This window comes from Glycine soja, chromosome 2, assembly GCF_004193775.1.
Source record: "Glycine soja cultivar W05 chromosome 2, ASM419377v2, whole genome shotgun sequence".
In the NCBI taxonomy this organism is placed as follows: Eukaryota; Viridiplantae; Streptophyta; class Magnoliopsida; order Fabales; family Fabaceae; genus Glycine; species Glycine soja.
Genome location: NC_041003.1, coordinates 16,865,395 through 16,878,305, shown reverse-complemented (window position 1 = coordinate 16,878,305; position 12,911 = coordinate 16,865,395). Strand labels below are relative to the sequence as shown.

The following is a 12,911-nucleotide window of genomic DNA, read 5'->3' as shown; positions in this document are numbered from 1 at the left end:
ATAATTAATGATATAAGTAATATTTTCAAAAATTTCATTTTTATAATTTTAATTTTGTCTGAAATATAAAAAAAAGAAAAAAGTATTTCAATTACATTTAATTTGACGGGTAAAAACCAATTTAAATTTAAAGATTTCAATTTGTAATAAAAAAAATCAACTACTAAAAATATTTATAAAAAAAAGTGTCCTAGGCATATAAATATATTTTTCTCTTTCAAATTAAATTTTATTTTATCCATGTCAATTTTCTATATTTTAAAAATAAAGATAAAATGACCCACGCATCGAGGGGTAAGAACACTAGTTTATGAACATATCAAAACTCCAATCGCGACCACATGATTTATACATGGACATCTGGAGCATTATATGGTAAGATCAAGGTGGTAGCCACTTCACAATAATTCTCCATATACATAGACTTCAGAACTCCATATTGTCTAATTTGAAGATATGTAATGGAATAATTCATAGTATTACTTTTCGTTAGTGCATAATGTACCAAAATTTACAGAGAAGAATAAATTGGTACACCTGGTAAGGTGCCTCCATAATCGACAATAAAATTGTTGCCCGTGACGTACTCAGAAGAATCATGAATAAGATAACGAGCTAGAGATGTTAATGCTGGATCTGAAGTACCTAATCTTCTCAAAGGCATTATTTTCCTGACCACATCATTCAGCCAATCTTTTTGTAATAAATTTTCAGTTATTTCAGATTTGAAAATTCCAGGGGATATGGAATTTACTCTAATTTTGTGCATCCCCAATTCCATAGCCATGACCTGTCAAACACCATTACACCAGATAATGATATCAATATGCTGTTTATACAACATGAACAATAATTAGTAAAATCGTAACCAGCTTAGAATTTTGTGCATGACTTTATCTAAAGAACACATTGAACATTTTGTTGAATATAACAACCTTAAAGCACAATGCCATACGTAACTATAGATCGTATTGTGAGAAAACCAAGTTTGTTTAGATGTACTGGGAAGGTTTATTACGTACCTCCGTCTCACTGGATTATTAAGGGGAACAATAAGGAGGTTTGATTCAGTGGCTTAATTACGTAGGCAAAAAGATTCCGTAGTTATTCCTAGCTCCTTACCTTTAATGCATATGAATATGAATAATTCTCTATGCAGGTGGATGAAAAGCTAACCAAAATTTAGCAACTTTCCGAATGTGAGTTCTTATACTAATATTGCAGAGTCTAAGCAGTGTTATTAAAAGAAATAGGACCCATAAAATTAATTTAGACATGGTGCTTAACTCCTGCTGCCCTATCATTGTATGTATCGACAATATTGAGGCTACTGCAAAATACAAGCTTTCAAATGAGTACAAAGTAACAAAAAAGTGATACAAGTCATTTATGACGTTGATATAACTGCAGCATCCATAAGCTTTAAAAATCATACTAAGTAATGATTAACCTATAATATTGTTGGTCCAAGTGGTATTGATCTCAGATTCATTAAACAAGATCTTAGATTTAAGTCTCGTGGATAGAAAAAACATGGTTGGAACCTGGGAGGTGAGACTCCATCAAAGATGAGCCAGTCAGATTCCCAATGAAGATTAGTCATTAGCAAAACCGGTGAATACTTTGCACCAATAACATGCTAAGAAAAAGAAAAGTAAGCCATTATCACTAAAGTCGCACAGATGAATATTTAGTGGTGTTCTGGAACTATAATCTGGAAAGATCCCCAAAATTCTTAATTGAATGGATTTGTCCATAATTAAGGGATATTAGATCACAAAAAGTCCACTTTCTCACTTTCTCTATCACGTCAAAAAAGATAGCCTTATTATAAATATGCTAACTTCCTTGGGCTGCAAGGTTCTAATTCTATATATTGAGAGGCACCCTTCACCTAGGTATTAAAAAAACACTAACCCCTCTCACAACTGCAATCCCCTTTGCTAACAATAGGCATCAAAATGTCTTTTGTATGTATCCCATCCACACTGCCGTGAGGGAGCAAGAACATTGAGAAGAATCAAGATTTGTGCCCAAGCCCCTTTCAAGATTCGGGTAACAAATGGCATAAAAATGCCAGGTAAGTGACAATATTGAAGTTGTGGTGATGAAATGCTCATGAATGTGACAGATATCTAGGACAGAAATTACTCAAGAGCTATAAATGTGAAGCTGTGACAATTATCAAGTAGTGACTAAAATCAGCATGACACAGCTTAGTACTTTGATTTGCTTACATTTACATTCCAGTTTTTTTCTATTTATACCTAGCACTTAAAATGAAGTTTTTTTGGATTGAATACGTTGATCAATGTTTTCTTGTCTACAATGCATGCATCTTAACTCGCACACTTGTTTCCTAACATATTGACACAATATAAAATAAAGTGGAGACTCGAGCAGCAAACCATTTCTCTGCCCAATTGAAATTCATTTGTAATCATACCTAATTATCTAAAATGGCTAGGCCATACAGAATGAGTTTAGGAGTCCCAACAGGCCTTGTCGTCTTGAACATATGGCACATGCTGAACTGTATAGTTTCAGTTGTAGGATAGCCATGGGTTGGTCATGATTATAGGATTGACCATGTGTTCTTTGACTTTGTTGAAGGCCCACCAACGTTCCTTCCTTCAGCCTGACTTATCTTTATTCTTTAGTGAGGAGGAGATCTTTGATGTTCACAGTATATTATAGACAAGAAGTCAAAGGACATTAATTTTCCCTTGTAAAGACGGCATTTTCTTTTAATTTCATGGTGGTGAAAACACTGTGATTGCCTAATCTTTATTTATGTCAACCTGAATCCTAGTTTTTATGCATTATAAAGCAAAGGAAACTACCACTGCATCATCGATGAATGTTGGAAATAGTAATAGTTAATGCACAAGGGAAAGGAAATTGTATTTTCATGTATCACATGATAAAATGCATTTAGTACTTATTTGGGGTATTAGTGTCTAGGAAGTTGAGTTCAATTAATATTATCCTAGGAGAAGGATATAGTCTCCAGTCTATTAAAAAACTACTTAAATGAATGTATCTAGAATCTTTGTACTACTATGTTCTAATGAATAAAAAAAACTTTTTATTCTCTATGATCTCTCTAAATTCAACTTGGTATCAGAGCATCCACTGAGACCTGTCCTGCCACAATTCCCTTTAAATTCGGGACTCCTTTATTTTCATGTATTTTGTCTCTATTTGGGACTTCTGTTTCCTCACCCTGTTTCTAAACATTTCTAAACACAAATTCCAATCATTGTTTCTCTCTCTCTCTCTCTCTCTCAAGATTTCTCTTTGTTAATATTTTGTTTTTGGTTAAGTATGTTTTTAGTCCCTGAACATTTATGAGTTTTTACTTTTAGTCCCTGATAAAAGTCCATCAACACTTAGTCCTTGCTGTCAAATCTTGTTGTTAAGGGATGATGTAGCATTAAACTTTTTTGAGTGTTTTCTAAAAACTTGCATTTTGCAAACTTCTGATGCATGCCATTTCCAAGCTGCTTGACGAAATTGAATCAAACCAAAGTGATTAAGTCATATTGCAAACTCAGTCAGCAGATTACAATTTTGCTTGTAAGTGAACACTCAGCTAAGCTTAGGGGATTTTTCGTAGTGTGCATAGATCACCTCCCACGTTCAATTGAATAGTAAGCCTATTCTAAACAAACAAACCAACAAAAAAAAAAAAATCAAACACTACATATGCTATCTGTTGTGATAGAATGTATGATATATCCAAGCTAACTTCTACTTTAGCTTTTATCTGAATTTTGACAATTTTGTATTTCAATATAACCCTGATTAATCAGATAAATCAAATTCTGTAATTGTATATCACAACACAGGAAACAAGTTTCATAATCTTGATCCATTTACTTTTTGCTATAATGCAATGATCAAGTAAACCTATTGAGAAATTCAAAGAAAAAGCAAGAAGGAATTAAAAAATGTGGTTTGGTTTAAGAAAAATCATGTCGAGTAGTATTACCTTAGTCAGCATGTTTACCCCTGCCTTCGAAGATGCATATGCAGCAGCTCCAGGCAATTGCCCCCGATTTAAACCAGAAACTGAAGAAATATTAATAATTGATCCCTTAAGCTGGATATCACACATGCGTTTGCATACATATTTTGACACCAACCAACAACCAGTTAGGTTAGTCTTGAAGACATGATCCCATTCCTCTTCAGACAATTTCAAGGGTGATTTAACACTTCCTACACAATAAAAAATAGGAAACATCACTAGTTGTTTTATGAAGTAATCAAGAGTTTCAACGTGTTCAAACCCTTCAGTTAGACCCTCAATGTTAGAATTAAACAAATCATTTCTTCTTTATTTATTATTACTATTTGGGGGATATAATTGACAGTTGACACAAAATATAGAAGCATATTAACACTTATTCACTCTTTATTTGTTACTATTTCAGCACTTTCTTTTTTGTTTTAGATAGAGGAGTACTCTTCTGACTGAATAAATCTAGAGTACACCTCAAAACAAAGATAGTACACCACTTTCTCCTTTGGTTACAACAAAAAAGATTTAAAATATTTTCATTACTTCTGCATCAATAGCTCATAGTAAATACCAACTCTAATTTCATAAGTTACTAGGAAAAATGCTTGAGAAGTTTCAATTCTTTAACACCCAACAACACATAAGGCTAATGCACTCGCATTGCATGACTTTGACAATTCCAGAGGAGACTTTCCTTTGCCCAAAACAAGAGTTACTTGAAAAAAGAATTTTCAAGTTCCAGAAAGCCAAGAGCCAATGGTACGGTCCAATTCCTAAATCATCACTTTAAGAATTTTATGAACAACTCTCCCTATCAAGGATTAATTTCACAGTCATACCTGCAATTTATAGCCCCATGTTTTACTTGCCAATTTTATAAGAGCGTAGATATCACTAAAATTTCTTAATTGAAAACCAACAAAAAATGCTTTTCTCACGAGTTCAACAACACTTATACACGTATGCAATCGGGAAGCATTAGAAGCAGCCAAGATTTTGAAAGACGGTCCACGGATGAGATTTTAGCCGTAACATCAAAGTTTTTCTAGTGTCCACGATCACAACACAATTGCAATTGTGACTGCATTTGTCCGCAATTTCCCATAATATCAAAGAAAATAATGAAACCACAACCGCAGTTGTAATTTAAAACCTTGGAAGCCACAGTTCCTCACGCCTTATTACCTTTTTAACTAACAATATAAATACTTAAATATCTATTTTAGTCTTTACAATACTCAATCTTTTGGTGTTAGCATCTGTCGTTTTTAACTTGGCTAAGAAGTCAGGTAAAAAGAAGAGGGTAAATTAGAGTGACTAAAATAAAAACAGGATATATTTTCATGAACTAAACTATAAGTTGTATAGCAACCTGTTGTTAGAGCAAAGTCTTGGGTTTGCGGCTTATGGATAGAAAGTGGGTAGTTGGGAGAGAAGACTTAACTAAAGGTAGTCAGGTTCGGCAGAGATTACTTGTCCTCAAAACCGGTGGATACTTTATATCAATAACATAACTAGAAGAAAAAAAACTAAAAGTTGTATAAAAAGACATATCATCCGCTTAATCACATGATAGGTTGAAACAGCAGTGAATAGAGACTAACACTATAAAATTGAATATTACATACACTATTTACATACAAAAACAAAAACTAAATTCAAGTCTAACAATAATAAAAGTACAGAAAATTTCTGAGGGGAATTACCTCTGACACCAGCGTTGTTAATCAAGGAATCAACGCGGCCAAAGGCGTCCCAGGCCTTCTGCACAGCCCTGTCGATGGCGGGGCCATCGGCGGCGACATCAAGCTCCACCGCCACCGCGCGGTGGATTCCGACGTTCGAGGGCCATCGGTGGTTGATTTCGTGGCAGAGGGAAGTGAGGCGATCGAGGCGACGAGCTGCCGCGACGACACAGCAGCCAGCTTTGGCGAGGTCGATGCAGAAATCTCGCCCGAGCCCCGAGGAAGCACCCGTCACCAAAACGACTTTGTCGTCTAGCTTGTGCCATGGCTCCAGCACTTGTTCTGCTGCTATGGCATTCATTTGTTTATGGCTTCTATTTGGTGATTATGAGTGACAAGGAGGAATTCAGATGTCGCGGCAATGGAAACTCAGGAATGGGAAAGAATGGTAGGTAGCTTAGTTTCAATTATGAGAGATATTTTAGTAGTTTTCTACAAAAACTTTACAAATGGGAATATTATTTTTTAGAGTTTAATTTTTTTTTATTACAATAAAACATCATATTATTATTTATTAAATTATATAGTATGATAAATAATTTAAATAACTTGTAAGAATATGAGTTATTCGATTTCTAAAAAAATTATTTAAATATTTTTAATAATTAATCAAATAAATTTTATTTATTTTTAAAAAATATGATTACTAGAAATTATGATTTTGGGCAAGAAAAAACCTATTTCTTACCGAACATTCCCAAAGGTTATGTTCAGTGATTTTATTATCATTTTGATTTTTTTTTAAAAGCCTTCTCATTTATTTTGATTGTAGAACATGATTTTGAATCATTACTTTTACAAAATATGAGGCATAAAATTTGTACCATCAAATTCGTATGAAATTTATGGGTGTTATGGAATTCAAGTGATGTTGGATCTAAAAGACAAGGCATGGCAAAAATTTCATAAAAATTAGTTTCGCAAACAATGAGACAAAAAATATAATATTAGATTTTTAAAAATTTTCTGATGTTACTTGGATTCAATTTTTTTAATACAAGGGAAATAAAGGAAACAAGAAAAGTTCCTGGTAAAACAAACACCTACGGCATCAACCAGTAGCTTTGTCTTTAAACCAGTAGGACAAGCTGTTGATCTTGAGAGGCTCCTTTCTTGGTAAGCCCGTCAGTGCAACTATTGCCTTCTCAGAGCGAGTAAGAGAAGTTGAGATTCCAATTCATTTTCATGTAATCTCTATAAAACCAGTAGGAACCTATGAAGTTCCAACATTGATACGGATATCAAACATGATACGAACATAGACACGTGGACACTTGTAATGTCCAAAATATAAGACACAGACATGACTATATATATATATATATATATATATATATATATATATAATTAAATAAAATAAAATTAAATATGAGCGATATGCATAAAAAATCTAAATTGAAAATCAAGATTTATATATTCATCATCATTTCAAAAGAACTTTTCCTATGATAATGAGTCTCACAAAAAATACTAAGAGACCTCATTATACAATTTGTACGCTTTGTTTCTTTACAAAAAAAAAATTATAAAGCAAGATGATGAATTAGTAACTTCAAGTCTTCAAGAATTCCACAATCTAAGGCCTTTCACTCCCTAGGTGATCATTATCATTGAAAAAGACACCCTCTAACTCTGGTTCATCTAAAGACAAACTAGCAATTTCAAGAATACCACAATCATCGAGTGATCCAAAATCATCTCCAGCTACATCCCACATTTTAGTTTCCTCTTGATGATATTGTGGAGTATTCCTTGAGAGAAGTTGTAGGTTGCTATGAACAAATACTAAATCTTCAGCTCTATGTGGTGCCATCTTGTTTCTCTTTAAAGAATGGATAAATGAATATGTATTCCAATTCCTTTCACAACATGAAGATGAACAAGGTTGCGCAAGTAGCTTAAGGGCAACCTTTTGAAGTATTAGAGCATTAACTCCATGAACTAGCTACCAAGCTTTTGGATCCATATTTTGACCTCTATCATTTAAAGAATCAAGATCATCAAAACCTTATCTTCCATCCAAGAAGTTGGCAAACTCAATATTCACTTTCCTCTTTGCATCCACATCATGAAAAATCCTCTTGAAGCATTTTATTCTTTCACAAGTGAGTTCCATGTCTTGATGTGGAGGAACTCGATTAGAATCTTCACTTAGCCATTCATGACTATAATATCTACAATTAAAAAGAAATATATACATGATTAAAATTTATATAATTCTAAAAAAATGTAAGTAAAAAAGTATAGAGTTAATTACCTTAGATTTAAGGAATGAGCTAAACAATGGAGAGGAGTGCTACTCTTAATCCAACGGTCAATTAATATGGAGTGCACTACCTCATAAAAGGTTGATCCTTCACTCTCCTCCTTTCCCTCATATTGATATATGACATTCTTCACCTTTTCAATCATTGAATCCCACATCTCATATACTAGATGGAGAGATGAAGCTTCCGTATTAGTTCTTCTAAGAACATCATAGATAGGGCTAGTGAAGGAAAGAATATAATCAACCTTATCCCACCAATTATCATCCAACAAAGTATTTTTCACAAATTTAGCCTTTGCAACATCATCTTCCTTGTAAGAAGACCATTGGTCACTAATGACCATCTCTTGGAGTCCTTTCTTCAATTGCTTGAATCTCTTGAGCATTACAATAGTGGAGGCAAATCTTGTTGGAGCAATGGATAGTAATTTCAATGAATTGAAAATTGATAGTCTCATAGAGTGACTCATGACATAGTTTTTCACAAACATTGCATCCTCCGCAATTTGGGTGATCCAAGAACATTCTTGATAAACAACATTGTTTTTTTCTATATTCTTGGCTGCACATATGTTCTTCAAAGTAAGATTTAATGTATGGACAACACATGGAGTCCAATAGATAGAAGGAAACTCAGCCTCAATTATTAAACCTGCTGCTTTACAAACGGCTGCATTGTTTATCACTATTTGCACAATATTTGAGGGCCCAACCTCCATAATTACCTCCCTCATGTGTTTGGCAATGAAATCCTTGTCTTTTATCTCATTTGAACAATCGATGGTCTTTAAAAACATAGGTCCACTCTCCATGACAATCATGAAATTAATAAGAGATCTTCTTTGCGGGTCACTCCATTCATCACCAACAATGCTCAGACCCTTTTGGCTCCATACATTTTTAATTGGTTGTAACAAGTTCTCCACATGTCTCTTCTCATTTTGAAGTAATGTTGTCCTTAATTTATTATAACCTGGAGGTTGATAACCATCGATATAATTGTTGGCAGCATAGGCAAACGCCTTCCTATAATGAGGATTTCTTGCTAAATGAAAAGGCTTCCCCGGAGAGTAAAACATCCTAGCAATTTCATGATCAAGTGTCTCTCTAGCTTGTAAATTAAAGGCACTTTCTAGAGTTGATGTCTTTCTCTTTTTTGGATCAACACCAAGAGTGTTTGTATCCATTTGGTGTTGAGTAGAAACCAGAGACAATGACACATATTTTGTTTTTGACTTCTCCACCCTCAATGTAGCCTCATTGTTTATCTTCTTCAAATCTATAAGTTTGGCATTTGTTAGCTTTTGACAACCTCTAACACCTTTTCGAGTAATCTTCAACAAGTGTACCCTCACTCTAGTGTAAGACCCATTAAAGGTAACATCACAAATATTGCATTTTATCTCATAATTTCCACCACCACCTACACTTTTTATTTTTGTAACATAGGTTCATAAAGGTTTGGTATCATCATCTTGTTCTTTAGCTTGACTAGGACTAGAAGCACTCATCTCTACAACAATTTTTTTTTTAAAAAAAATCAATGTAAACAATTTCTAAGTGATTTTTTTTTTACCAAACAACGTCAAACCAATCCAGAACAGAGCAGATAATACATGAAACTGACATCACAAAACATAATGCAAAACAGTGATATTTTTATAATATTTAATACAGAGCAGAAATCACAAACTAGAATAGAAGACGGAGAAACATGAATGACAAATACGGTGAAACATGAAAATAAAAAGAGGAGGAAACATGAAAAATACGGTGACAAATACGGTGAAACATGAAAATAAAAAGAGGAGGAAAAATACCTTTTTGCTGACTTGAAGAAGGTGGATAGTCGGAGAGATGATGATGCAAGGCAAGCCCAGGCACTATGAAGAAGACACGATGAACGACGGAGGGAGAAGGCGGAGGCACGACACCGCATCGCACACGGCAGGTTGGGTGACATGGATGAGAGGGCGTAGGCGGTGAGTCTGACTGTCTGAGTAGTTTGCATGTTGAAGTAGAATATGAATAGTGTGTTTCAGAAGTTAAAGAAGCGCGAGTCATATATGCTAGATAATAAAAGAGTTTATTTTTTAAAAAAAACTTTGTGTACCAGTGCCGTGTCTGGTGCTCCATCGCCATGTTAGGGTTGTGTCGGAGTCGGAAAGAATGGGTTTTTCAATTTGGACACCGGTAGGGCATGTCCGACGCGCATCGTACGGGTGTTGTACCTGCGTCGGTGTCGGGTTAATGTCAGACACTTGGACACGGCAAGGGGTTGGGGTGTCCGTGCTTCATAGATAGGAACAGTTGATGAGTCGACGAGGTCTCCCCTTTGACAAGTTGAATTGCAACTATAGAATTTGTTTCACAGATGAGATTACGTATCCCTTCCAGCCAAGCCAAACTTATTCCATGATAGATTGCTTGTAATTCTGCATTGGTGTTGGTAGTAATGCCACATGATCCATTGAATCCCATTATCTATCTGCCATTAGTGTCACGGACCAGTCCTCCAAAGCCTGCATTGTCGGGGTTTCCAAACGCGTTTCCGTCAACATTAAGCTTATAGCTATTATGAGTTGGTGGATCCCACTGAACCAACCGTTGTTGATGAGTTCTTGCCTTCTGGTTGAAAGCCTTGATCGTCAAATCATGTAAGGTATGAATTTGATTGACCAGAACCAAGTCTCGAATGACCTTGTGGGAGAAAAATTCGTTGTTGCAAGCCTTCTAGATATGCCAGCAAATAATGGAGAAAAGGATGCCATGGTCAGACTTTGCATTCCTACGAAGCTAGAATAAACTATCTTCCTCGGGAGCAATCTGGTTTACGTCGAGGTTAATGAGGTTCTAGATTCTCGTAGCCTTGGGGCAATCCTTCAATAAGTGGAAAATTGATTATTGAGATCCTCCGCACCTACAATAGGAAGCATCAGTAGAAATATGTATGTTAGTCCTAAAAAGATTTGTGGGCAGACATTGATGATCAGTCAGCCACAAGAAGTGTTTCACATTTTCTGGTAATTTAAGAGCCCACACCCAAGGACCCCTCCCCATTAATGCAACAGTGGGTTGACGAGCTTGAATAAGCCAACGAAAAACGGATCTAGCAGTATAAGACCCATCCTTAGAATGGCCCCAAACAATCTCATCAGTAATTTCAGTTTTCAGAAAAAAGACTTTGAACTTCATTTTTCAACCAATTTGGTACTGGTGTTACCACATTGTTTCCAACACCACTAATCATTCACACATAGGTCTTTTATAGAGAGACCAACATCATGCACCTTTATATCTATGACATCGAGCTGTTTACATATGATTCCCTTATCAGATGAGCGATCATGCTTAAGTGAGAGATCCTTGGCCAACAAGAAATTTGAAGCTAAGTTCCAACAATTCAACAACCTTTGTGATTGATGCCTGATAAAACCCGACAAGTGCACCGGATCGTGCAAGTAGTATAAAATGGTAAGAATCGAGTATCGAACTCTCGGGGAACTTGTGTTACTGGATAAAGCTATATTCAGTGAATAGGTGTCTAGTATGAAAAGATATGTGTGAACTATGAACAGGTATGTAAACTAACTATTAAAAAGGAAAATCACGAGAGTAATGATGTGTAAAGACAAGTAGACAACATGTTGGTCTTCCTATTAGGTGCCTGATGTTATAAGGATATTTTCTACTTAACAATGCTCATGTGTTTTATGGTGTCTCATAAAATGCTAAACCCCAATCCCTCGTGATAGTCTAGCCCAATCCTGATCAAGCATCATCCTCAAATCCCTCTTGTTGGACTAAACTCAACCAGAACCGCATTAAGACAAACATACAAACAACTAGGTTACCGTACCTTGATCCCTCGTGATAATACGATAAACTAGCCCTGTCCTATCAAGTTCTAAGAATCAGACCAGTTCCCAATGTTGAATGATCCTAACAAAGCATGCATCTACGTGATCAAGGCAAAAGCACATTGAAATGACGTACTGATAGCACAGAGAACACATAAAACATCATTAAATAGATATAAAGGTATTTACATCAAGTACCTACAAGGAAGAACCAACAGAGGATTTAGTTCTCCATATCTAGGAAACTTCCTTTATAACAAAGAGAAGAGAAAAATGAAGGATTGAAGAAATACAAGTAGTGGGGATGTCTCCTCCACTTCTAGAACCTCACAATCACTCACAAACTCATCTCATGCTCTCAGGATGGCTTCCTCTTCAAGCTTAGTTCTCTGCCAGTCTTTGCATAGCAAAAGCTCTCAAAACTCTCTGGAACTTGGACCTTTCTCTCTCTAGAAATCTCTAAAAACGCAAAAGCTCAAGGAAAAGCCCAAAATCTCTCTCCATTTCTGATTTCAGGCTTAAATAGGTGGCCTTGTTGGTGCTTGCGCGCTTAGCGCAACTCTGGCTCGCTTAGCGCACATAAGTGAATTTCGGCTTAGCGCTTGTCTTCTCGCTTAGTGGATGCATGCAAGTGGTGCGCTTAGCAGGATGAGGGTTAGCTTAGCACGTGTGTCCAGCTCATCCTTCTTCCAAATTCTTCCTCACGCTCAGCTGCAAGAATGGTGCGCTCAACGGATGGCTCGCTAAGCCGATAGATTGGCTTAGCGAGAAGCTAAAAATCAGCACTTCACAAACTTGCCTAATTAACCTGAAATTGAAAGGAAATAATTATTAAATACACAAAATGGGAGTACTAGGTACTTATTACCTATATTTAACAAAAAGTAATTACAACACTACAAAATAACCATAAATGGGAGGAGTTAGATACAATTTGCATAGATTTCTTACACAAAAGTTAGTCGTATTCATCGACTAACAATGCCCAAGTATAGGAAGAACCAGGGAAC

General features: G+C 35.5%; 1 protein-coding gene across 1 annotated transcript; it reads right to left on the bottom strand.

Annotated features, from left to right (window-relative positions):
* Positions 1-313: 313 nt before the first annotated feature.
* Positions 314-6,181, bottom strand: LOC114390987 (3-oxoacyl-[acyl-carrier-protein] reductase FabG-like). The gene is made up of 3 exons (XM_028351964.1): positions 5,734-6,181; positions 3,995-4,224; positions 314-790 (listed from the first exon to the last, which is right to left on the bottom strand). The coding sequence occupies exons 1-3, from the start codon at positions 6,071-6,073 to the stop codon at positions 512-514; spliced, it is 849 nt and encodes a 282-aa protein (XP_028207765.1). The 5' UTR covers positions 6,074-6,181; the 3' UTR covers positions 314-511.
* Between the last annotated feature and the right edge of the window lie 6,730 nt (positions 6,182-12,911).